The following is a 24,324-nucleotide window of genomic DNA, read 5'->3' on the forward strand; positions in this document are numbered from 1 at the left end:
AAACCATCCTACTGGCCCTTAGCAACAAAAAGTTTTGGCCCCGGCCTACGATAGTTTTTGACTCGGTCTTGCTAATATTAATTACTCAGCATTTATAACACCTTACCAAAATCATATTCAAACCTTTTTTTTACAGCCAAAGTGCATACTCCACACTAAATTAATGTTTGGTTCATATATTATTAGTCATGGAATGTTTCCTATAATACTAAAACTCTATAAACTACATCTTATTTTTATTAAATAATCTAATAATAGGTAAGAGGTTTCTTTATATAGAAGCTAAAAATAAAAAAAAAACTCCCATATATAAGAATGCGGTACAAGCCACATATTCTCTGATAGTTAGAGATTAACGAAGAGGATTTAAATCTTTATGACCGCGGCTAGTACAAAAGATGTTCAGAGCTTTTGCTGTGTTTCTTTGGGGAATGAATAGTATGGTTTCTGTCTCGATTTCTGCCTGGGCACGTCATGAAAGAAAACGCGTCGACGTTGCACGTGTAGTATGATCAGGTAATAAAATGGTGCAGATCTTTGGTGACTCACCCAAGTAAAAGATAACAACAGCTACGATCTACTGCTGCTGCTCTATATTCAAATTACATAAGCCTACATGCCTGGCCCTCTTTTTTTTTTTTTTAATTTAATTTTTGCTTTGTTTGTTTCTCCCTTCTATTGGGGCTAGGGGCCTACTTCTTGTGGTAAGGTACGGTCATCTTTAGACCTTTAGGCCATTGATTGGCCTCGACATTTTCACCTTAAAAATTAGTAAATTCTCTAGGACTATCCAAATTTACAAAATTACCTTTAAATTTGTACCCATTTTGAAGTTCAAATTTTTTTAATTAAAGATATTAAACTTTTTATTTACTTTAATTTTTGCTTTCTACCCATATTTAGAATATTTTTATTTTTTAAAATTAAAAAATAAGAATATTTTGAAAAATTTTGCAAATTCTAGCAAGAAAATCTTAACGACAGAAATAAGGTAATTGAAATAAATAATAGTTCGAAATCTTTAATCAAAAGTTTTTAAACTTTGAAAAAATATGGTCAAAATAAGTGAAAATTCATAAGAATTTTGTAAAATTTTTCTTAAAAAATGCTAGTTATTGATGTCCAAATATGAGTACAAAACTTATATATAAGTCAATTCTAATTTAATTTAGGGTAAATTCCACATATCCCCTAAAACTACCACCCAATTAACAATGTCCCCTCAAACTTTTAATTGTGATAATGTTCCCTCCAAACTACCAAAACATTAACAATGTCTCCCCCAAGGCTAGCAATAAGACAAAAATGTTCCTATAGAATTCTCAATAAGATAACAATATCCCTATAAATTAAAAAAAAAAATTTGATTTTTTTTTAAAAAACGAAAATTTTTAATTTAAAAATAATATGTTTTTTTAAAAAAAAAAACAACATTAAAAAAAAAAAAAACTATTTTTAAAAACTTTTTAGGGATTTTTTTTTTTAAAAAAAAGAATCTATTTTTTTTTTAATTTAGTTTTAAAATACAAAAAATTTCATTTTATTAAGCGAAAATTTTATTTTTTTTAAACGTAAATTTTTATTTAAATAAAATCAAATAAAAAAACGAAAATTTTCAATTTTTATAAAAATAAAAAAATAAATCTAAATTTTTTAAATTTTTTTCTTATAAAATTGATTTTAAAAAAGAAAAAATTGGCCAAGTTTGAATTTTTTTTTGTTAGTTTTAGGTTTTTTCTATAAGTTTTAGTATTTTTGTTTATATTTTACTAAGAGTAATTTTGTCATTGGGAGGAATATTAACAATTTTTAGTAGTTTGGGAAGGACATTGTCACAATTGAAAGTTTAGGGACAACACTGTCAATTGAGTGAGTTAAAATCTCACAATCCTTTAATCTATTTAATAAAGTGAGTCAAAACCTCTAATCATAATTTATTAATTTGATGTTAAATTTTATATTAAATTTGTATATTGCATTGCAGGAAAGGAAGAGGGGTTAGGGATGTTGGGAGCAGGTGAACAAGATTAGGTAGTAATAAATAAAAGAGGGTCAGGGACGGACCTGGCAGCACCGACCTATGGGGGACATGTCTCGTAGATGAGTCCCCTTATTTGATGTTGAGGATAAAACCAAATTCAATCATAGTGGACCGCCATCTTTCTTGGAATCCAAGGTAGCAGCTATTAATTACTGAAGTGGGCCATTCTTCCCTCGGACTGTCCAGTCAGTTTCAATCGGAGAGGTCCAATCTTTGTTAATTCAGGGGTATTCTTGTTAAAAAAAAAAAAACATTTTGAACAATAATACTCCTACTAATACAGGGATGGGAATCCCTCGTCCGTTTGGACGGGAGAGGATCCTTCTCCCTTTCCTCGTCCTCTTCCATGTTTCTGTTCTTGTTCTTGTTCCTGTTTCTGTCTTTGTGCCTATTTCGCCTTCGACAGTATTTAGTGTATTTTTTTGTAGTTTCTTCCGACTTTGTTTATTACTTTTTTGTTTTAGATTTAGAGTTAATTTTTCAAACTCAGATTTACTCGTCTCACCAGCCAAGGTGTGTCTTCTCAAGAATGTTTTATGATGATGTGTTCATTTGCTGCTGCTTATATTAGGGATTTTGTTTTTTATTGTTATTTTTGTCATCATCTTTGGGTGGAAGACGTGCGTTATTTTCCTAATCTTTTAGGCCAAGGAGAAGATCGATGTGGAGATTATTTCTCACGGCCAGAAAATAATGTTTGAGAATTTTGGTTACTCAAGTCTTATATCTAGTATACCCTGAACATTTATGTTTTATAACTATAATTGTACATTGGTTAGCGAAAGCTGAAGTTATAGATAATATTTGATTCCTAATAATTTTCTAATTGAATTAATGATTTTGTAATCTCATAATTTTTTACTATTATTTATTAGAGAGTAAAATGTAAGAATTTTATGCTCTTGATCTTTTATTAATGAAATCTGACAATATTCGTATTAAGAAAAAGAAAAGAAAAGATAAAAGGTAGCAGCTTTATAAATAATTAACAAGCCCGTCACTTTCTGGGCCTATAGCTGGGCAATTAATATGCCGAATTTGCCTCAGGGCCTGCCCTACTCACCCTAAAATAATCTTGGAATCTTTACACGTGACAATTGTTACTAATTTGGACATATTCATAGTGTGGGGGTTGTGTGAGTCAGTGTGACTCATTTGATTGTGCTATCCCACCCTCATAGAGATGGGGGCTGCTTGAAATATGTGGGTTTTCTAGCCATTTTCTTCATGAATGGTATACATTGTTAGCGTTTCAAAAACTCCAAATTTAAGAGATTCGAATATGAGGGAGCAGAGGGACCTAGCAATAATTAAGGATGATAATTTCGGGTCTTGTCAAAAGTAAATATGTATATAAAATTATACACGCTAATTTTAATATGACCCATTTAATTAAATCGGTCAAATCTTTCAATTTTAACTCTTAAATTTTATATTAACATCAAGTTGAGTTCAAGTCATGTCGAATATGAATATAAAATTATATATATTAATTGTAATTTGATTCATTTAATTAAATAAATTTAATTTTTAATTCTTAATGATTTAATTTCGTATTAATTTATGTCTAATTTGAGAATTATGTCAAAAAAAAAAAAATTGGCTATAAATAGGAAAGAAATGAATTTGAATGAGTGCTTGGAGTCCTATGTGGACTCTTTTTCAAAGTATTGTCGAAAATAGTAACAGTTTACTAAGACAAATTACGGAGATCCGAATGCGGCTTGGCCGCATTTGGTCCACTACTTTTGATTGATAATCAGAGAAATATAATGAGGAATTAAAACACACGTGAGAGTGCGGTGTTCTTTTCGGTGAGAGAGACAAGACAACTCGTACGCTATATAGCCTATCTTGCAGGCTGCTTCGGATCTATTACGAGACCGGGAATAGGTTGGTACCACGCCTACTTCCTTTTGTCGTTTTTTTGATTTTCCACTTTCTTTTTATTTATTTTTTATTTTTTTTAAACGGTTGGAGTTTACTGAAATTAGAAAAAATATCCTGGTAGGGAGTCACAATAATAACTTGGGCGTAGAAAAAGACCATTCAAAGTTCATAGAACGAGACTAAAAAAAAAAAAAAAGTTCATAGAACGAATCATTATGGCTTGCAATGAGAACCAGAGGTTGGTAACATCAGTAGGGAATGACCTTCAACGCTACATCATCTACCATTCAAAGTAAATAGGACGGATCATTATAGCATGCAATGCGAACCACAAGTTTATAAGATCAATAGAGAATAATTAATTTTGAAAGCCACATTATCTATCATTCAAAGTAAATAGGACGGATCATTATGGCATGCAATGCGAACCAAAAGTTTATAAGATCAATAGGCAATAATTAATTTTCAAAGCCACATCATCTACCATTCAAAGTACATATGACAGATCATTATGGCCTGCAATGTAAACTAGAGGTTGATATGATCTGTATTCAATATTTTTCTAAATTTTATGAGATGAAATTGGCGGACATTTTTAAATTTAAATTAAGAATGAAAAATCAAACCTAAGTTAAATGTTAGGCATCAAAAATTTATTTAAACTTAATCATAGTAATTTTTCTTTTTAAAAAGTTGCTTACAAGATGGGCAACATTAGTGGCTAGCTATATACTTTTTGGCCTCTAAAGGCCTTCTGATTCTGTCTCAAATTATGCAAAATGTGTAAAGGATTTCAAATTTTTTATGAAAAAAAAAATTGTTAGCAAAGGAGCCCAACCGAGGGTGTCCATCTAGCTAGTTGGGGCCAATATTTGATTATTTGCAAAGAGTAGGATTATTCATAGACCAAGGGACGCTGCTGGATAAAATTAAAGTTGCCTAACTTTTGGTCCACAGCTATCTCCTAAATGTTCATCTGACTCATCTCCACATAAAAATGATCACTAATAAGCCGACCGGGAAAATAACGTATCATGGGGAATTATTATAGCAAAGCCTTTTTCCTCGACAAACCAATTATCCTCTGTGGCAATGAGCACATGGCCCATTTGGATTAGTTTATTATTTATTCTAAAAAAAAATTAAAATCAAAATCAAAATAGAAAAAAACTATTAAAAAAATACAAGGGCCATAGGGGTGGCTGAACCACCCCCAAAGGCCTAGGGGTGGCAGGCCACCCCTTGTATTTTTTTTTTTAATTTTTTTATTAGTTTTTTTCTATTTTGATTTTGATTTTAAATTTTTTAAAAAATAAATAATAAACTAATCCAAATGGCCATGTGCTCTTTGCCACAGGATTCATATGGACAAATTATGGAAATATATTGCATTCTAGCATTTCCCATATATATATATATATATATAGATATATATATATTCAAATGATTTGTAGGAGATAGAAAATCTGAACCACTATAAATTGGAAAGTAAAAAATATATATATATATATATATATATATACTATCAACTTGTTCCGAGCTAGGAAAACAAACTCATGTGCTTAGTTTTACTTTACAGTCTTTTTCTTTACAATCTAGAAAAGAAAGAAGACTTTTATGTCTAATTTAAGTCGCTTCTTTAAGGGTGTGATTCAACAAACGTTAACTCTCTTTAAAGAATGAGGCAACTCAACCACACTTATAACTTATTTCTTATTCAATTAAAATAAAAAATAAAAAATCATCTTCATTGCCTGGTCAGCCTACACAAATTTTGACAGAATGTACAATCTTCCAAATTTTTGGCTGCAGACAAATACATAATCATGGAGTGCAATCAGCACAACATTTTGGTGAATATATAGTACAGAGCTTGAGTCCAAAAGTACATCATTATTTTGCTTTAACCATTTACTGCCTAGATTTTATTTTTATCGTATCATGATTTGGAAAGCAACGTATACATTATTACAGTAAAATTTAATAAGAATCATGAAATAAAATTGTACGTGAGAATCGAATGCTTTATTACAAAAATTAATAACATATTCTAACGACAAATGTTAAATTAATAGGACATGTGTAAAAAAATATTATGTATTTTAATAAATAAAAAATCAATTTAATGAACTAAAACGTAGGAATTTTCTCAAACCCTAAAGGAGAAAAATGCGTTTGTCCTTGTGATGTTTAATTTTCACGGGGCTGATTCATTGAAGCTTGTTTTGTGCAATAAAACACCATCCTAATCCACCGATTGTTAAGGCATTTGAATCATTTGATCGTATACTTGGATTCAAAGCCAGCTGAAGAACCAAGCTTAAAGACTCAGTATTCATGAAGATCCCATCAACTTTACTTTAAGCAACATATGAAATAATAAACTATATATGATATATGTATGTATATAAACGACCCCCAGCTTCCCCTTCATCTCCATCAATCAATCCCTCCATTGTTCTTCTCCCTTACTACTAAAAACTCTAACAAAAATGGTTATTTCCAGTACATATTCAAAGGTTTTCTTCGCCTTCTCCGTATGTCTATTTGCCTGTTCCGCATTTGCTCGAGATTTCTCCATCGTGGGGTATTCACCGGAGGATTTGACGTCCATGGATAAGCTCATTGAGCTCTTTGAATCGTGGATGTCAAAACACAGCAAAAGCTACGAGAGTATAGAGGAAAAGTTGCATAGATTTGATATTTTTAAGGATAATCTGGAACACATCGATGAGACGAACAAAAAGGTTAGTAACTATTGGCTTGGATTGAACGAGTTTGCAGATTTAAGCCATGAAGAGTTCAAACAGATGCATCTGGGACTCATCAAGCCTGAGTTGCCTAAGAAGAGGCAATCCCCACAAGAATTTAGTTACAGAGATGTCGTGGATTTGCCCAAGTCTGTGGATTGGAGGAAGAAAGGTGCTGTCACTCATGTCAAGAACCAAGGCTCCTGTGGCAAGTATCTTTAAACTATTGTTTATATTATGCATTTACTATTTTTGTTAATTTTCATTCAAAATCATTAACTATTTACTCACATTTACTATCCCAATTGTCACTATTGTTGATCATCTGAATCCCATGTTCCTGTATAAATATAGTTGGATTGTTCTATTAAAATAAAAAAATGAGTAGGCTTGGTGGGCCCTTTGGTCAATTTGAATCTTAATTTCTAGTCGTATATCATTAATAATGCAGCAGAATTGAGAAGAAGTTGGTGAATATGATGCAGGTAGTTGCTGGGCCTTTTCAACCGTAGCAGCAGTAGAGGGCATAAACCAACTTGTTACAGGAAATTTGACTTCTCTGTCTGAGCAAGAGCTAATTGATTGTGACAAAACCTACAATAATGGCTGCAATGGGGGCCTCATGGATTATGCATTTGCCTACATTGTCTCTAATGGTGGAATTCATAACGAAGCAGACTACCCTTACCTCATGAAAGATGGCACTTGTGAGATGAAAAAGGTGCGTACAAAACTCATTATCTTGGGCCGGCCTGTGACAGTTTTCACAGAAGCCCATTTTTCGAAACTTACATATTGGGCCTTTGACAGAAAAAGGCCGTCCGGTCTATTAGAGCTTATTGAATTGTAGGCAATTCAAGTGCGCGGGCCAAGATGTCACTAGTAGCAAAAAGTTTGAGGCCCACATGCCCAAGACAAACGGTCTCCTTGCCTGCCCTCTTTGTGGAGTTGCCCGAATGATTTGCAAATTGCAAGGAATCCAAATCCATCTAAAACATTAGATTCGTAAAATTGATTGTTTACGACCAAAAGTCTAGCAAAAAATGGCCCACTCAGCACATTGAGAGCATGTGTGGGATCACGTTTAAGAAATAAAGTTTTTGAGTCAAAAAACGTTTTTTTTTTTTTTTTTTTCCAAAAGCTTCATTTTTAAGCTTTTGTCAAAAGTATATTTTTGTCATTTTTAGGCTTTTTTTACTCTTAAAAACGCTTTCAATTATTTTTATCAAACGTGTATTTTTTTCTTCAAACGAACTTTTTAAATATTAAGCGCGCTTTTAAGCTCCTCAAACGTATACCCAAACAGACCCTAAGTTTGTTAAGATTAGATTTGCACGATATGATCTTATTATTGATTTAATTCATATTTTGATGCAATCTGCAATCTGGTAAGTATGCTAACAATCAAGCTATTAACATTTAACATATATAAATTGCACATCAAGTTTACTTAATTTGATGATTTATTATTTCATTTCGTTCCTTTTATTTTTTTACTAAAATCAAAATTAGTTTTAAAATTCTACAAATCTCCAGGCACAATTGGACGTAGTGACCATCAGTGGCTACCATGACGTACCCGAGAACGATGAAGAAAGCCTCTTGAAGGCACTTGCGAACCAGCCCCTGAGTGTGGCTATTGAGGCTTCTGGCAGAGCCTTCCAATTCTACAGTGGTGTAAGCTTTCTACCAATTACTATAACCAATTTTTAAAATTCTACAAATTATTTATGAATTATAATTACATATATGTAACGACTTGTACATATGAAGCTGTAATATATTAAGAGATCGATTTGAACTTGCAGGGAATCTTTGATGGCCGTTGTGGGACAGAGCTAGATCACGGTGTAGCAGCCGTTGGATATGGGACATCAAAGGGTTTGGATTACATCCTTGTGAAGAATTCTTGGGGACCAAAATGGGGAGAGAAAGGTTACATAAGGATGAAGAGAAACAATGGGAAGCCTGAAGGGCAATGTGGAATCTACAAAATGGCTTCTTATCCTACCAAAAAGAAATAGAAGGAAGGGATATATATAATATATATATAACGAAAGAAATATTGGTTCTATTTTAGAATAATGAAACGCCTTGTGCTTTTAATTTGCTTTTAATTTGGTTTTTCGACATCCATAAAGAAACAACGTCGTTTCAAAGTTTTTATTTAGAGAAACCCGATGTGATAATTCATAATTTGCCAAAAAACAAAATCATTAATAAGCAATTTCACTATTACCAATTGTCACAAGGATCTTGATAAGCTCTTGTTGCATAAACATAAAGAGACGTAAAAGTTCTACGTACTAATAGATCAGTGACTATGTACGTAGCAAATGTACAAAGAATTTCATGCACCTTGGGATTCCATTATTAATTCCATACCAATTCCATACGACCGACAGTTTTCTACAAACTAGAACTTTGATTTGAAAGATCTGCTACAAATTCAATTTCGATCTCAATCACACAATAAATTAATCGATCATATATCACTCCAGCATGACACAAGAGGGAGAAAGAAAGCCCTAATTAATCGTGGTTTTGACAAAAACACAAACGTAGTACTAAAGATTAGAGTTAACGGAATGATCAGCTTCATTCGGAGAAATAGACACGACACTCGAACCCTTAAGATATTTCCACAGACACGGATTATTTGGTTCTTCATCATCGTTCTCGTTCTCCTCTAATGATCTCCCCGTTGTTTCACGCGTGAAAAACAATGTCACCAGCAATCCCGTAATGCAAACTCCGGCGAGAATTACCAATGAGGCAGTCATTCCGATTGCTTTGGGATAACCCTTCTCCTTTTCATTATGTGAAGCCCACAAAAATCCAACTGAACCAATAATTGCCCCCACCTTCCCAGCAGCCCCAGAAATGCCATGACATGTTGATCTAAATCTTGCTGGAAAAAGCTCAGCGGGGACTATGAAGGTGGTGGTATTTGGTGCGAAATTTGCGAAGAAAAAGGTTAGGCCGTAGAGCTTCATGAAACCCACGTTGGTGCTACCTTTCCATTTCATAGAAAGGTAAATAAACCATTGCCATTAAGAGAAAACCCATCATTTGGATTTTGACTCTACCAACACGATCGATGAAATAGACGGTGAACCAGTAGCCTGGGATTGTAGAACAGGCTGTCATAATTGCTTGGAGTTTTACAATTTCATAAGCCTCTTCATAGGCGTTCATTTTTGTTGGCTCGGACAGATAATGTTCGTATATCCTAGACTGGAAGAGGTTGCTGCTGTAAAACACAATGTCGAGAAGAAACCATGTGCAGGAACAAGCGAATAAATCAAGGCCATGACGACGAAAGAATTTCTTCGATAGGACGGGATAGGGCGGTGGACTTGGTGGCGGCGGGTTCTCTTCCGGAATCTCTTCCATTGATACTTCCAACACTTTCTCCGTGTCCTTAGCCGCTTGGAGGAAATTTTGCTCCACCAAAGCTGTATATCTGGGATTAAAACATTACATAATTATAAAAAAAAACTGATTAATTATACCAAATATTAAATATCCGTTAGAATCAACACCAAATTGAAATTAAATTGTAATTAACTACCTGGCAGTTTCGGGCATCATCATACGCCAATAAAGTGTTACTCCTGCTGGAATAGCACCCAGCATCAGAATCAACCTCCATGCGATATCAACCTCCTTGGGCGTCGGATCATTTACAATTCCGGGCGATGTGTGCTCAAATATCTTGCAAACCACCATCGTGACGGTGGAAGCAGCCAACATCCCGAAGCCCTGCATCGAGAAAACCGCGGCTATAAACGCTCCACGTGTCTTCTTGTTAGCAAACTCCGACATGATGGTAGCCGACAAGGGGTAGTCCCTGACTCCCCACCAATCCCCAATCCCAGCAAGAACCTGAACATCCCGAGACTCACCAGAACACAGCCCCTCGTCGTACATATCGAAAACCCACATCCTAAAGAGCCGAGCACCATGATCATCAACGCCAGACCGTACACGCGGCGCCTCCCGATTCGGTCGCCAAGCCTGCGAAGACCACCTGGCCAATCGCGGTCCCCAGAAGTGCGATGCACACCATAGTCGATACGACCACTGGTGGGACTATGTACTCCTTGGACTCTGGCTCGTTCTCGTAGTGCATACGTCCGATGAGCGCCATGATCGGAGGGATGCAGAAGAGGCCCATTCCGGCTATGACGATGGCCTTGAAGTGGTATAACTGAGTTTTCGCAGAGTCGAGGGCTGAAAGAACTTTCAACGCCATTCTTGGAAAATTTCAGTCCCACTACTCCACACCATGTGAGAGTCTGAAACTGCCCGATCTCCGTCTCTTAATAATGTGGAGTACGGCTTGCACGTTGAATAGCTCCAGGTCGTCTCCTAGATGGTGACACAGAGTTGACCGTTGACAATACGTTTCCCTGATTCTACGAATATGCGGATCGCGTATCTTACATTATTGTGTATTTAATAAAACTTAAAATCGCTGTTTGGTTCTAGGGGAACGAACAAGGTAGGTACGATGACCTAATTATATATCACTTTCATTTCGTGTGCAGATGTTGCCTGTTTTCTTGTTTTATTTTATTTATTTTTTGAGGGGGTTTGACTTTTGCAATGTAGTTGTATTGGTACGGAGTAATAATCATTTTGATTCCTTTAATTAAATTAAAGTAAATATTTGTATTTAGAAAAATGATTTAAAATGTTTACAGGTCAATTGGTTTTTTATTCTTCTTTTTTAAAATTTTGTTTTGTTTTTCTTAATACCACGGCCAGTGAACGACCAACGATGTGATGTATCGTTTTGGAAGTAATTAAATGTCCTTTTTCTTTTTCTTTTTTTTTTAATGATGGGGGACAAATGGTCCAAATTAAAAACGAATGAGAAGAAAAAATGTTAAAGAGGATGAAACAAATGTAAGAGAGTTAAATGATTCATCAGACTTAGCGAATTATTTTGGTCTGCGTGTCATCAAACAAGTCGGCATTTGCACGTGTCGCATGATTAGGGAATTGTTAGCTAAAATCGTTTAGGTTCAATATTTTAGTGACTCAGCAACAGCTAGAATCTCCCGTAGCTCTATATAAAAATTATCACAAGCCTATTATATACCACAAGCATGTTTTCTTCAGACTTTAGAGCACTTACATTTGGCTTAAGAAAATTGTTAAAATGTAGCAATTTTTTTTTTTTTTTTAAAAGACTTCATAGTTTAATAAAATGACTGAAGATTTATTAAGATGCTACTGTGCTCAATAAATTTCTTGAATACGTAGCTTAACAAAATTTTAGCTATATTAATAATAATAATAATAATAAAATATTAGCCCATAAAAAATAAATAAAACATAAAACTAAACATTAGCTCCTCATAAATTAATAGCTAATGTTAATTTATGAAGAAAAAAGGATTGGGCAGGGGACGATTTTAACCAAACATTTGGTGGGCTCGGCCCGGTGACTAGACGAGACATCTTAATTTGTAAGCAATCATGCAGGCTGCTTGAGAAGTTGAGATCTATTACGACAACTGGAATAGGTTGAATAGGTAGTGGACACACCTACCTCGTCTGTTGTTTTTATGATTCCTAAAGACTAAGGTACCATTTTCATCTTTAGGCAAATTATAGGTATCTCTTGTGATAAAAACTAAACATTAAGAAGTAAAAAATTAAAAAATTAAAGCACGGGAAAATAAGATATTTAACCCAAATAATTAATCAATTAACGATTATATTTTATTAACGAAATATCAGCTGATTTGGTTAAAGATTAAGAATATTACAGCATTAACTATATAGTCTATATTACACAGGTTGGAGCTTACTCATGATCTTGATAAATAAAATGCTAAAAAATGGATAGAGTTTTATGGATCCAAATTGCTAGGCATTCAAATAGTAAATGTGAGTGAGTTCTATATATAGGGTCCATTTGCCCGAATAGAGGGGACTTGCTCGAACAAATGGAACTCATAAAAGCTCTCTTACATTTACAACCAAATTGAAAATAATTTGGGCAACATACTTATTAGAAATCTCTATCCGAGTTTCTTTCAAACTAGGGAAACAAATTTATTCTAATCCAATCTATAGAATTGTCATGTATTCTTTTAGTATGCAAGAAGTGATTACTACATACCATATTTTTGGCCCCACATATCTAATTATATCTAATAATGTATAGGTTACTTCTTTTGCTAGAAATGACACTGATCCTTAAAAGATAAATCTTTTTTGTTTTGGTTGAGTGAAGGAAAGAAAAAGGTAATTAAGTAGAAAGCGAATAGTAGTGTAAGGCCTGAGACAGCTTGCCCCCGAGCCCACTATCGAAACGTATGTAAATGGGCCTGTTTTAAAATAAGGCCTTGTTTTTTTTTTTTTTTGAAAGGAAAATAAGGCTGTTCATCGGTTGTTGAGGCACCCTGATCCCAATTAAACGCAACAAAATGGTTGGCTTCTTAATCCCACCCGAAAGAAGTAAAAGCAACAAACGAAAGACGCGGTCTTATTTACTACAACAACGTGTTGCAAAGATTTTTCTAAAATATTACATATAATATGAGATGCTATTTACCATCTGCACACGCGCAAGCGGGTTTTCTACATACAAAATACGCTATACCTAAATCACACCCACGGAATGATTAGAGACAGAACGAATCTATAGTCTAGACAACAGGAGCTTGAATATGGTCGGGAGAAGAAAGTGAGTTGACACTAGTATCAGTAAGACATCTGCACTACAAACACATCTCTCTGGGATAGCTCATCCTCATTCTCATTCTCCTCCAATGATCTCCCCATTGTTTCACGCGTGAACAAATATGTTACCACCGCTCCCATCACACAAACTCCGGCAAGTATTACCATAACGGCAGTCATTATAATTGGGTTGGGCTTAGCACCATGGTCCTTTCGATGAACCTGTAAAGCCCAGTAAATTCCAACTGAGCCAATAATTGCCCCCACCTTCCCAGCAGCCCCAGAAATGCCATGACATGTTGATCTAAATCTCGCTGGAAAAAGCTCAGCGGGAACTATAAAGGTGGTAGTGTTTGGTCCGAAATTTGAGAAGAAAAAGATAAGGCCATAGAGGACCTTGTAACCTAAATCTTTGTGATTTTGCCAATATGGTATATAGGGTATCCCAATTGATAAATAAACCGCTGCCATGAAGAGAAAACCCATTGTTTGGATTTTGACTCTTCCAACACGATCGATGAAATAGACAGTGAACCAGTAGCCTGGAATTGTGAAACATACAGCGAAAATTGCTTGGACACTGGCAACATCTAAAGCTTCTTTGTAGGCATTTTTTTTTGTATCCAGTGGATTTCCGTATATCTGAAGGTTGAAGACATTCATGCTGTAAAAGACAATGTCGACAAGAAACCATGTGCAGGAAGAAGCGAATAAATCACGACCATGGCGACGAAAGAATTGCTTGGAGAAGAGGGGATAGGGCAGTTCATTTGGTGGGAGTGGGTTATCTTCCGCAAGCTGACTCATTGAAACTTCCAACACTTTCTCCATGTCCTTAGCCGCTTGGGCCACATTATGCTCCACCAAAGCTGTATATCTGTATATACGAATTTATTATTTTTCTTAATTTAGGTATAATTAATTTCTTGATTAATGTTATAAGTCACTTTTATATAACTTTTGTGTCACACTAAGAATGTCGTGACTTTTAAAATTACAATTGAACTTATAATTGATCATGATAAATTAAAAGCCATGTACTTTTTGGATCGAAAGACTAAGAAAAACCAATTCCTTCAGCCACAAGTTTTCCTCAAGAATAATTGCATGTGGAAAGGCTTTTTTTTAATATAATTTATTAAATTATTATGTGTTTAAGATATATACGATTCTTACTTTCGTTTTCAAAATTTTATATCAACTACTTTATAAAAAATACATGTAATTTTTTTTATAAAAAAAAAAGAAAAAAAATATAATTAAGAAAATATAATGACCTGGCAGTTTCGGGCATAAGCATACGCCAATAGAAGGTTAATGCAGCTGGAATTGCCCCCAACATCAATATCAACCTCCATGCAATATCAGCCTTCTGAGGCGTCGGATCCGTTGCCGATACGCGTACGTCCGATGTAGCGTCAAATATCTTGCACACCATCATCGTGACCATGGAAGCAGTCAAAATCCCTAAGCCCTGCATGCTGAAAACCGCAGCTATGAGTGCTCCACGTGTCGTCTTGTTAGCGAACTCCGACATGATGGTAGCCGACAAGGGATAGTCTCCTCCAATTCCCAAGCCCAACATGAACCTGAACAGCCCAAGACTCACTAGAACACAGTTCCTTGTCGTACATATCGAAAACCCACATCCTATGGAGCTGAGCACCATGATCATCAATGCGATCCCGTACATGCGGCGCCTTCCGACTCGGTCGCCAAGACTACCAAACAAGAGCTGACCGATGGCGGTGCCCAAAAGAGCGATTGCCAGCATCGTTGAAGTAACGATCTTGTACTTTTTGGACCCATCAGGCTCATTTTCAAAGTACACACGCCCGATGAGTCCCATGATCGGAAGGATACAGAAAAGGTCGTAGGCGTCGGTGAAGAGGCCCATGCCGGCTATGATGATGGCCTTGATGTGGTAATACTGAGTTTTCGCTGTATCAAGGGCTGAAAGAACCTTCAACGCCATTGTTGGAAAATTTTCCAACCCTTATCCTTTTGTTGAGCTTTAAGGATACAGTCTACACTTGAGGAAAGAGAGAAATTAGCTCCTCTTTTATAAACTGTGGCGTACGTGTGATGTTGGACTTTTGACAATGTATACGTGTTGCAGTTTTGTAAGTGCATAATTCCAATGACTCCCTTCCTTCAAATGAATGGTTTAAACTAAACAAAATAATAATAATATTTATAATATTAAAAGGAAATTAATGAGTTGTCAGACCTCATAGGAAGTTCCGACCACCAGCATGCCTCGCTCTCAAAGGGATCATCAATCACTCCCGGCCCCACACGTAGTCCCTTAATTATAAGATAGGGACATTATGCAAAAGACCAAGACTTTTAGAATGATAATCTGCAACAGTACTAAAGATATAATCTCAAGGGTAAATTAAGAATAATTTCAACACCACTAGGGGCTGGGGTCATGGCCTCCTGCTTAGAGATAGTAATTTGTGTTTGCGTATTGGGGTTTAGGTATAGAGCTATATAAGTTAATTATATTTCGAACAATTTAATTAAATTGATCAAACTCTTTGATTATAACTCGTTAATTTTATGTTAGATTTGTAAGTTATGTAAAAAATTGTCAATACTATATATAAAGTCATGAACCCAATCCATTAAAATTTTTTAACTCTAAACTGCTAATTTTATGTTGAGTTGATATTAAATTTACGAATTATATGAAAATTTACAGGATTACATCTCCACCTTACGGGTGATTAATTGAATCATCCATCAACTACTTTTAGTTTTTTATTTCCTTAAAATGATTCGATTTAAAACTATTCATTCTCAATGAATCGCCTCGATATCGCACGTTCTTGGCGGGACCACAATCCTCTGTACGTGTAACGATATATTAATTAGGCGGTAGCTGCAGGTAATTTCGTTGATGGTGACGATGAGTGGATTGTGTCGCATGATTCGGTGAATATTCGATATATTCGTGAATTAAATAAAACAACAAATTAATGTTTTGGGTTTTGGTGTATCTTTGGGATCGCCTTCTCTTCATGTTCCATTTGGTCTTGTATAGGTTTTGTCTGTTTCTCTTGTTTTCCATGGGTTGGACTTTTCAAGAAAACCTGTTTTGGATCGCATTAATTTTTTGAAGAATAAAGTATATATTTTCCTTTCAAAACTATTTAAATTTCAAAAAAATTCTTGTATTAATCCATGGTCTTTTTGTGAGCCCATAACATAGCATATTAAAACACCATACAACCCAATAATACTATATTAACCACTCTATTATTTTACACTCACACATTATACTTAACATTATTTAGTTTGTATATCTTTTTGAAAAAAAATTTCATTTGAGTTTTTGAGGAAAAAAGTTTGCTATAAATTGATTTGTAGGAAATTTTGGAATAACATGTTTTCTTTAGCATTTAAGAAATACAATTTATTTTTATTTTTTTCAATAGCATGTTAAAGGACATTTGTCACTTTTAAAGGTTGGTGTGTAGGAAATTTATGTACATTTTTTTATACATGCTCAAACTAAATGATGGAAAATGCTAATATGTCACCAATTATGGACTGCCACATCTATTTGTAAAAATACTTGTAATAAAAGATGTAGTACCTTTAGCAACATTTTACTACATGTTTGACTGAAGTTCTATTATAAACAAATCTGACAACCTATAATTAGTTAAATGATTAAGCAACAAGTTTGTGTTTTCAATAAATGCTGATAAAGTTTTCTTTCAATCTAAGTTTAATTCTTCTTTTAATTCAGTCTATAAAGTTGTCATGTATCACTTATAATGCGGTAATCACTTTTTTTTTTCTTTTTTAATAACATGTGAGAAGTATGTATTTTTTTTCTTCTCAAAATATAGTTTTGTTCAACTCTATTTAAAAATAAATAAATAAATAAAAGCATGAAAATAGAGGTTAATTACATGGATTATATATGCATGTGCTTGCTTTCATTATCGCGGATGGTGGAAAGATGGGTGTATAGTCTAGAATCTAGATCACCACAGAAGGTTGAATATTGTCGGGAGAAGAAAGTGAGTTGACACTAGTATCTGTAAGACATGTGCACAAACACATCTGTTTGGGCTCCTTATCATTCTCATTCTCATTCTCATTCTCCTCCAATGATCTCCACATTGTTTCACTCTTGAAAAAATATGTCACCACCGCTCCCATCACACAAACTCCGGCAAGTTTTACCATAACGGCAGTCATTCTAATTACGTTGGGATAATCATTCTCCTTTCGACCAAACTGTCAAGCCCAATAAATTCCAACTGAACCAATAACTGCCCCCACCTTCCCAGCAGCCCCAGAAATGCTATGACATGTTGATCTAAATCTTGCTGGAAAAAGCTCAGCGGGAACTATAATGGTAGTGTTTGGTCCGAAATTTGAGAAGAAAAAGATAAGGCCATAGAGGACCTTGTAACCTAAATCTATGTGATGTTGCCAATGTTTAATATAGGGTATCCCAATTGATAAATAAACCGCTGCCATTATAGATCTTTAAGGAAAAATTTAAAAAGTGTAGCATTTCTCTATAAAATTTAAAAATGGTTATTTCCAGTACATATTCGAAGGTTTTCCTCGCCTTCTCCGTATGTCTATTTGCCTGTTCCGCAATTGTTCGAGATTTCTCCATCGTGGGGTATTCGCCGGAGGATTTGACGTCCATGGATAAGCTCATTGAGCTCTTTGAATCGTGGATGTCAAAACACAGCAAAAGCTACGAGAGTATCGAGGAAAAGTTGCATAGATTTGATATTTTTAAGGATAATCTGGAACACATCGATGAGACTAACAAAAAGGTGAGTAACTATTGGCTTGGATTGAACGAGTTTGCAGATTTAAGCCATGAAGAGTTCAAACAGATGCATCTGGGACTCATCAAGCCTGAGTTGCCTAAGAAGAGGCAATCCCCACAAGAATTTAGTTACAGAGATGTCGTGGATTTGCCCAAGTCTGTGGATTGGAGGAAGAAAGGTGCTGTCACTCATGTCAAGAACCAAGGCTCCTGTGGCAAGTATCTTTAAACTATTGTTTATATTATGCATTTACTATTTTTGTTAATTTTCATTCAAAATCATTAAGTATTTACTCACATTTACTATCCCAATTGTCACTATTGTTGATCATCTGAATCCCATGTTCCTGTATAAATATAGTTGGATTGTTCTATTAAAATAAAAAAATGAGTAGGCTTGGTGGGCCCTTTGGTCAATTTGAATCTTAATTTCTAGTCGTATATCATTAATAATGCAGCAGAATTGAGAAGAAGTTGGTGAATATGATGCAGGTAGTTGCTGGGCCTTTTCAACCGTAGCAGCAGTAGAGGGCATAAACCAACTTGTTACAGGAAATTTGACTTCTCTGTCTGAGCAAGAGCTAATTGATTGTGACAAAACCTACAATAATGGCTGCAATGGGGGCCTCATGGATTATGCATTTGCCTACATTGTCTCTAATGGTGGAATTCAAAACGAAGCAGACTACCCTTACCTCATGAAAGATGGCACTTGTGAGATGAAAAAGGTGCGTACAAAACTCATTATCTTGGGCCGGCCTGTGACAGTTTTCACAGAAGCCCATTTTTCGAAACTTACATATTGGGCCTTTGACAGAAAAAGGCCATCCGCTCTATTAGAGCTTATTGAATTGTAGGCAATTCAAGTGCGCGGGCCAAGATGTCACTAGTAGCAAAAAGTTTGAGGCCCACGTGCCCAAGACAAGCGGGCTCCTTGCCTGCCCTCTTTGTGGAGTTGCCCGAATGATTTGCAAATTGCAAGGAATCCAAATCCATCTAAAACATTAGATTCATAAAATTGATTGTTTACGACCAAAAGTCTAGCAAAAAATGGCCCACTCAGCACATTGAGAGCATGTGTGGGATTACGTTTAAGAAATAAAGTTTTTGAGTCAAAAAACCTTTTTTTTTTTTTTTTTTTTTTTTAAAAAAAAAAAAAAAACTTCATTTTTAAGCTTTTGTCAAAAGTGTGTTTTTGTCATTTTTAGGCTTTTTTGACTCTTAAAAACGCTTTCAATTATTTTTATCAAACGGGTATTTTTTTCTTCAAACGGGCTTTTTAAATGTTAAGCACGCTTTTAGGCTCTTCAAACGCATACCCAAATAGACCCTAAGTTTGTTAAGATTAGATTTGCACGATATGATCTTATTATTGATTTAATTCATATTTTGATGCAATTCTGGTAAGTATGCTAACAATCAAGCTATTAACATTTAACATATATAAATTGCACATCAAGTTTACTTAATTTGATGATTTATTATTTCATTTCGTTCCTTTTATTTTTTTACCAAAATCAAAATTAGTTTTAAAATTCTACAAATCTCCAGGCACAATTGGACGTAGTGACCATCAGTGGCTACCATGACGTACCCGAGAACGATGAAGAAAGCCTATTGAAGGCACTTGCGAACCAGCCCCTGAGTGTGGCTATTGAGGCTTCTGGCAGAGCCTTCCAATTCTACAGTGGTGTAAGCTTTCTACCAATTACTATAACCAATTTTTAATTTTTGGGGTTTAAAATTATAAAAATTAATATATCTTTTGAAATTCTACAAATTATTTTTGAATTATAATTACATATATGCATCGACTTGTACATATGAAGCTGTAATATATTAAGAGATCGATTTGAACTTGCAGGGGATCTTTGATGGCCGTTGTGGGACAGAGCTAGATCACGGTGTAGCAGCCGTTGGATATGGGACAGCAAAGGGTTTGGATTACATCCTTGTGAAGAATTCTTGGGGACCAAAATGGGGAGAGAAAGGTTACATAAGGATGAAGAGAAACAATGGGAAGCCTGAAGGGCTATGTGGAATCTACAAAATGGCTTCTTATCCTACCAAAAAGAAATAGAAGGAAGGGATGGATATATATATATATAACGAAAGAAATATTGGTTCTATTTTAGAATAATGAAACACCTTGTGCTTTTAATTTGTTTCACCATTTACTCATTTTGGTTTTTCGACATCCATAAAGAAACAACGTCGTTTCAAAATTTTAATTTATTTAGAGAAACCCGATGTGATAATTCATAATTTACAAAAAAAACAAAATCATTAATAAGCAATTTCACTATTACCAATTGTCACAAGGATCTTGATAATCTCTTGTTGCATAAACATAAAGAGACGTAAAAGTTCTACGTACTAATAGATCAGTGACTATGTACGTAGCAAATGTACAAAGAATTTCATGCACCTTGGGATTCCATTATTAATTCCATACCAATTCCATACGACCGACAGTTTTTTACAAACTAGAACTTCGATTTGAAAGATCTGCTACAAATTCAACTTCGATCTCAATCACAGAATAAATCATATATCACTTCAGCATGACACAAGAGGGAGAAAGAAAGCCCTAATTAATCGTGGTTTTGACAAAAACAGACACGTAGTACTAAAGATTAGAGACAACGGAATGATCAGCTTCATTCGGAGAAACAGACATGACACTCGAACCCTTAAGATATTTCCACATACACGGATTATTTGGTTCTTCATCATCGTTCTTGTTCTCCTCTAATGATCTCCCCGTTGTTTTACGCGTGAAAAACAATGTCACTAGCAATCCCATAATGCAAACTCCAGCAAGAATTACCAATGAGGCAGTCATTCCGATTGCTTTGGGATAACCCTTCTCCTTTTCATTATGTGAAGCCCACAAAAACCCAACTGAACCAATAATTGCCCCCACCTTCCCAGCAGCCCCAGAAATGCCATGACATGTTGATCTAAATCTTGCTGGAAAAAGCTCAGCGGGGACTATGAAGGTGGTGGTATTTGGTCCGAAATTTGCGAAGAAAAAGGTTAGGCCGTAGAGCATCTGAAACCCACGTTGGTGCTACCTTTCCATTTCATAGAATAGGGTATCCCGATAGCTAAATAAACCATTGCCATTAAGAGAAAACCCATCATTTGGATTTTGACTCTACCAACACGATCGATAAAATAGACGGTGAACCAGTAGCCTGGGATTGTAGAACAGGCTGTGATAATTGCTTGGAGTTTTGCAATTTCATAAGCCTCTTCATAGACGTTCATTTTTGTTGGCTCGGACAGATAATGTTCGTATATCCTCGACTGGAAGAGGTTGCTGCTGTAAAACACAATGTCAAGAAGAAACCATGTGCAGGAACAAGCGAATAAATCAAGGCCATGACGACGAAAGAATTTCTTCGATAGGAGGGGATAGGGCGGTGGACTTGGTGGCGGCGGGTTCTCTTCCTGAATCTCTTCCATTGATACTTCCAACACTTTCTCCATGTCCTTAGCGGCTTGGAGGAAATTTTGCTCCACCAAAGCTGTATATCTGGGATTAAAACATTACATAATTATAAAAAAGAGATTAATTATACCAAATATTAAATATCCATTAGAATTAACACCAAATTGAAATTAAGTTGTAATTAACTACCTGGCAGTTTCGGGCATCATCATACGCCAATAAAGTGTTACTCCAGCGGGAATAGCACCCAGCATCAGAATCAACCTCCTTGGGCGTCGGATCATTTACAATTCCGGGCGATGCGTGCTCAAATATCTTGCAAACCACCATCGTGACAGTGGAAGCAGCCAACATCCCGAAGCCCTGCATCGAGAAAACCGCGGCTATAAACGCTCCACGTGTCTTCTTGTTAGCAAACTCCGACATGATGGTAGCTGACAAGGGGTAGTCCCCACCAATCCCTAATCCCAGCAAGAACCTGAACATCCCGAGACTCATCAGAACACAGCCCCTCGTCGTACATATTGAAAACCCACATCCTAAAGAGCCGAGCACCATGATCATCAATGCCAGACCGTACACGCGGCGCCTCCCGATTCGGTCGCCAAGCCTGCCGAAGACCACCTGGCCAATCGCGGTCCCCAGAAGAGCGATGCACACCATAGTCGATACGACCACAGGTGGGACTATGTACTCCTTGAACTCTGGCTCGTTCTCGTAGTGCATACGTCCGATGAGCGCCATGATCGGAGGGATGCAGAAGAGGTAGTAGGCGTCCGTGAAGAGGCCCATTCCGGCTATGACGATGGCCTTGAAGTGGTATAACTGAGTTTTCGCAGAGTCGAGGGCTGAAAGAACTTTCAACGCCATTCTTGGAAAATTTCAGTCCCACTACTCCACACCATGTGAGACTCTGAAACTGCCGGATCTCCGTCTCTTAATAATGTGTGTGGCGTACGGCTTGCACGTTGAATAACTCCAGGTCGTCTCCTAGATGGTGACACAGAGTTGACCGTTGACAATACGCTTCCCTGATTCTACGAATATGCGGATCGCGTATCTTACATTATTGTGTATTTAATAAAACTTAAAATCGCTGTTTGGTTCTAGGGGAACGAACAAGGTACGATGACCTAATTATATATCATTTTCATTCCGTGTGCAGATGTTGCCTGTTTTCTTGTTTTATTTTATTTATTTATTTATTTTTATGGGGTTTGACTTTTGCAACGTAGTTGTATTGGTACGGACTACGGAGTAAGAATCATTTTGATTCCTTTAATTAAATTAAAGTAAATATTTGTATTTAGAAAAATGATTTAAAATGTTTACAGGTCAATTGGTTTTTTATTCTTTTTTAAAATTTGGGGACAAATGGTCCAAATTAACGACCAACAGTGTGATGTATCGTTTTGGAAGTAATTATATGCCCTTTTTCTTTTTCTTTTTTTGATGATGGGGACAAATGGTCCAAATTAAAAACTAATGAGAAGAAAAAATGAATGTAAGAGAGTTAAATGATTCATCAGACTTAGAGAATTATTTTGGTCTACGTGTCATCAAACAAGTCGGCATTTGCACGTGTCGTATGATTAGGGAATTGTTAGCTAAAATCATCTATGTTCAATATCTTAGTGACTCGGCAACAGCTAGAATCTCCCGTAGCTCTATATAAAAATTATTGCAAGCCTATTATATACCATTGCTTATAGGCCTGGGTTTTATTATTATTATTTTTATAGTTTTCTTTTTCTGTCCAATGGCGTAGGATGGAACCTGGTTCTGCTCACCACGAGCATGTTTTCTTCAGACTTTAGAGCACTTACATTTGGCTTAACAAAATTGTTAAAATGTAGCAATTTTTTTTTTTTTTTTTTAAAAAAAAGTCTTCATAGTTTAATAAAATGATTGAAGATTTATTGAGATGCTACTGGGCTCAAAAAAAAAATTTGATTGCGTAGCTTAACAAATTTTTAGCTATATTAATAATAATAATAATAATAAAATATTAGCTCATAAAAAATAAATAAAACATAAAACTAAACATTAGCTCTTCATAAATTAATAGCTAATGTTAATTTATGAAGAAAAAAGGATAGGGCAGGGGACGATTTTAACCAAACATTTGGTGGGCTCGATCGGCCCGGTGTTCTTGTGGGCGAGACAGGTGACTAGACGAGACATCTTAATTTGTAAGCAATCATGCAGGCTGCTTGAGAAGTTGAGATTTTTTTTTTTTTTTTTTTTTTTTTCTAATTGAAGAGGAAAAAGGGGGCTACAAGGGAGGATCTTTCTCATTCTTGATCCTAATGGAAGAAAGAATGGGGGATCCTATGGGAATGCTACCAAACACTAGATGGGTAGCGGCCCATTTTGCTAAAGCATGTACACGATAATTTGCACATCTAGAAACTTTCAACGCATTCCAGCATTGAAAGGAAGAGAGCTCAAGTCTCAAATCAGAGACAATAGGAGCAAAATGCCAAGTAGCAAAAAGATGAGGCTGATTAACAGCTAAAATAACCAAAAGAGCGTCCCCTTCAAGCATGAAATTACTAAAGCCTGAAGACACTGCAAGTCAGGAGGCAAGAAGAGCAGCAGAAGCCTCGCCTAAAAGAGCATCAGAGGAGAAAAGCTTTTGGGTAGTAGCATGAATAATTTCACCATCAAGATT

General features: G+C 35.5%; 3 protein-coding genes and 2 pseudogenes across 3 annotated transcripts; 2 read left to right on the forward strand and 3 right to left on the reverse strand.

Annotated features, from left to right (window-relative positions):
- The first annotated feature begins 6,387 nt into the window (after positions 1–6,387).
- Positions 6,388–8,794, forward strand: LOC132189798 (cysteine protease XCP1-like). Its single transcript, XM_059604591.1, has 4 exons — positions 6,388–6,893; positions 7,171–7,402; positions 8,218–8,358; positions 8,490–8,794. Exons 1-4 carry the CDS (start codon positions 6,424–6,426, stop codon positions 8,703–8,705), a joined length of 1,059 nt encoding a protein of 352 aa, XP_059460574.1. The 5' UTR covers positions 6,388–6,423; the 3' UTR covers positions 8,706–8,794.
- A 454-nt stretch (positions 8,795–9,248) lies between these two features.
- LOC132191115 (probable inorganic phosphate transporter 1-8) lies at positions 9,249–10,939 on the reverse strand (annotated as a pseudogene).
- A 2,250-nt stretch (positions 10,940–13,189) lies between these two features.
- LOC132190656 (probable inorganic phosphate transporter 1-9) lies at positions 13,190–15,407 on the reverse strand. The gene is made up of 2 exons (XM_059605696.1): positions 14,661–15,407; positions 13,190–14,260 (listed from the first exon to the last, which is right to left on the reverse strand). Exons 1-2 carry the CDS (start codon positions 15,356–15,358, stop codon positions 13,405–13,407), a joined length of 1,554 nt encoding a protein of 517 aa, XP_059461679.1. The 5' UTR covers positions 15,359–15,407; the 3' UTR covers positions 13,190–13,404.
- Positions 15,408–18,031: 2,624 nt separating this feature from the next.
- LOC132190657 (cysteine protease XCP1-like) lies at positions 18,032–20,274 on the forward strand. Its single transcript, XM_059605697.1, has 4 exons — positions 18,032–18,412; positions 18,690–18,921; positions 19,745–19,885; positions 20,058–20,274. Exons 1-4 carry the CDS (start codon positions 18,063–18,065, stop codon positions 20,271–20,273), a joined length of 939 nt encoding a protein of 312 aa, XP_059461680.1. The 5' UTR covers positions 18,032–18,062; the 3' UTR covers position 20,274.
- A 548-nt stretch (positions 20,275–20,822) lies between these two features.
- LOC132191116 (probable inorganic phosphate transporter 1-8) lies at positions 20,823–22,520 on the reverse strand (annotated as a pseudogene).
- Between the last annotated feature and the right edge of the window lie 1,804 nt (positions 22,521–24,324).

This window comes from Corylus avellana, chromosome ca8 (assembly GCF_901000735.1).
Source record: "Corylus avellana chromosome ca8, CavTom2PMs-1.0".
NCBI lineage: Eukaryota > Viridiplantae > Streptophyta > Magnoliopsida > Fagales > Betulaceae > Corylus > Corylus avellana.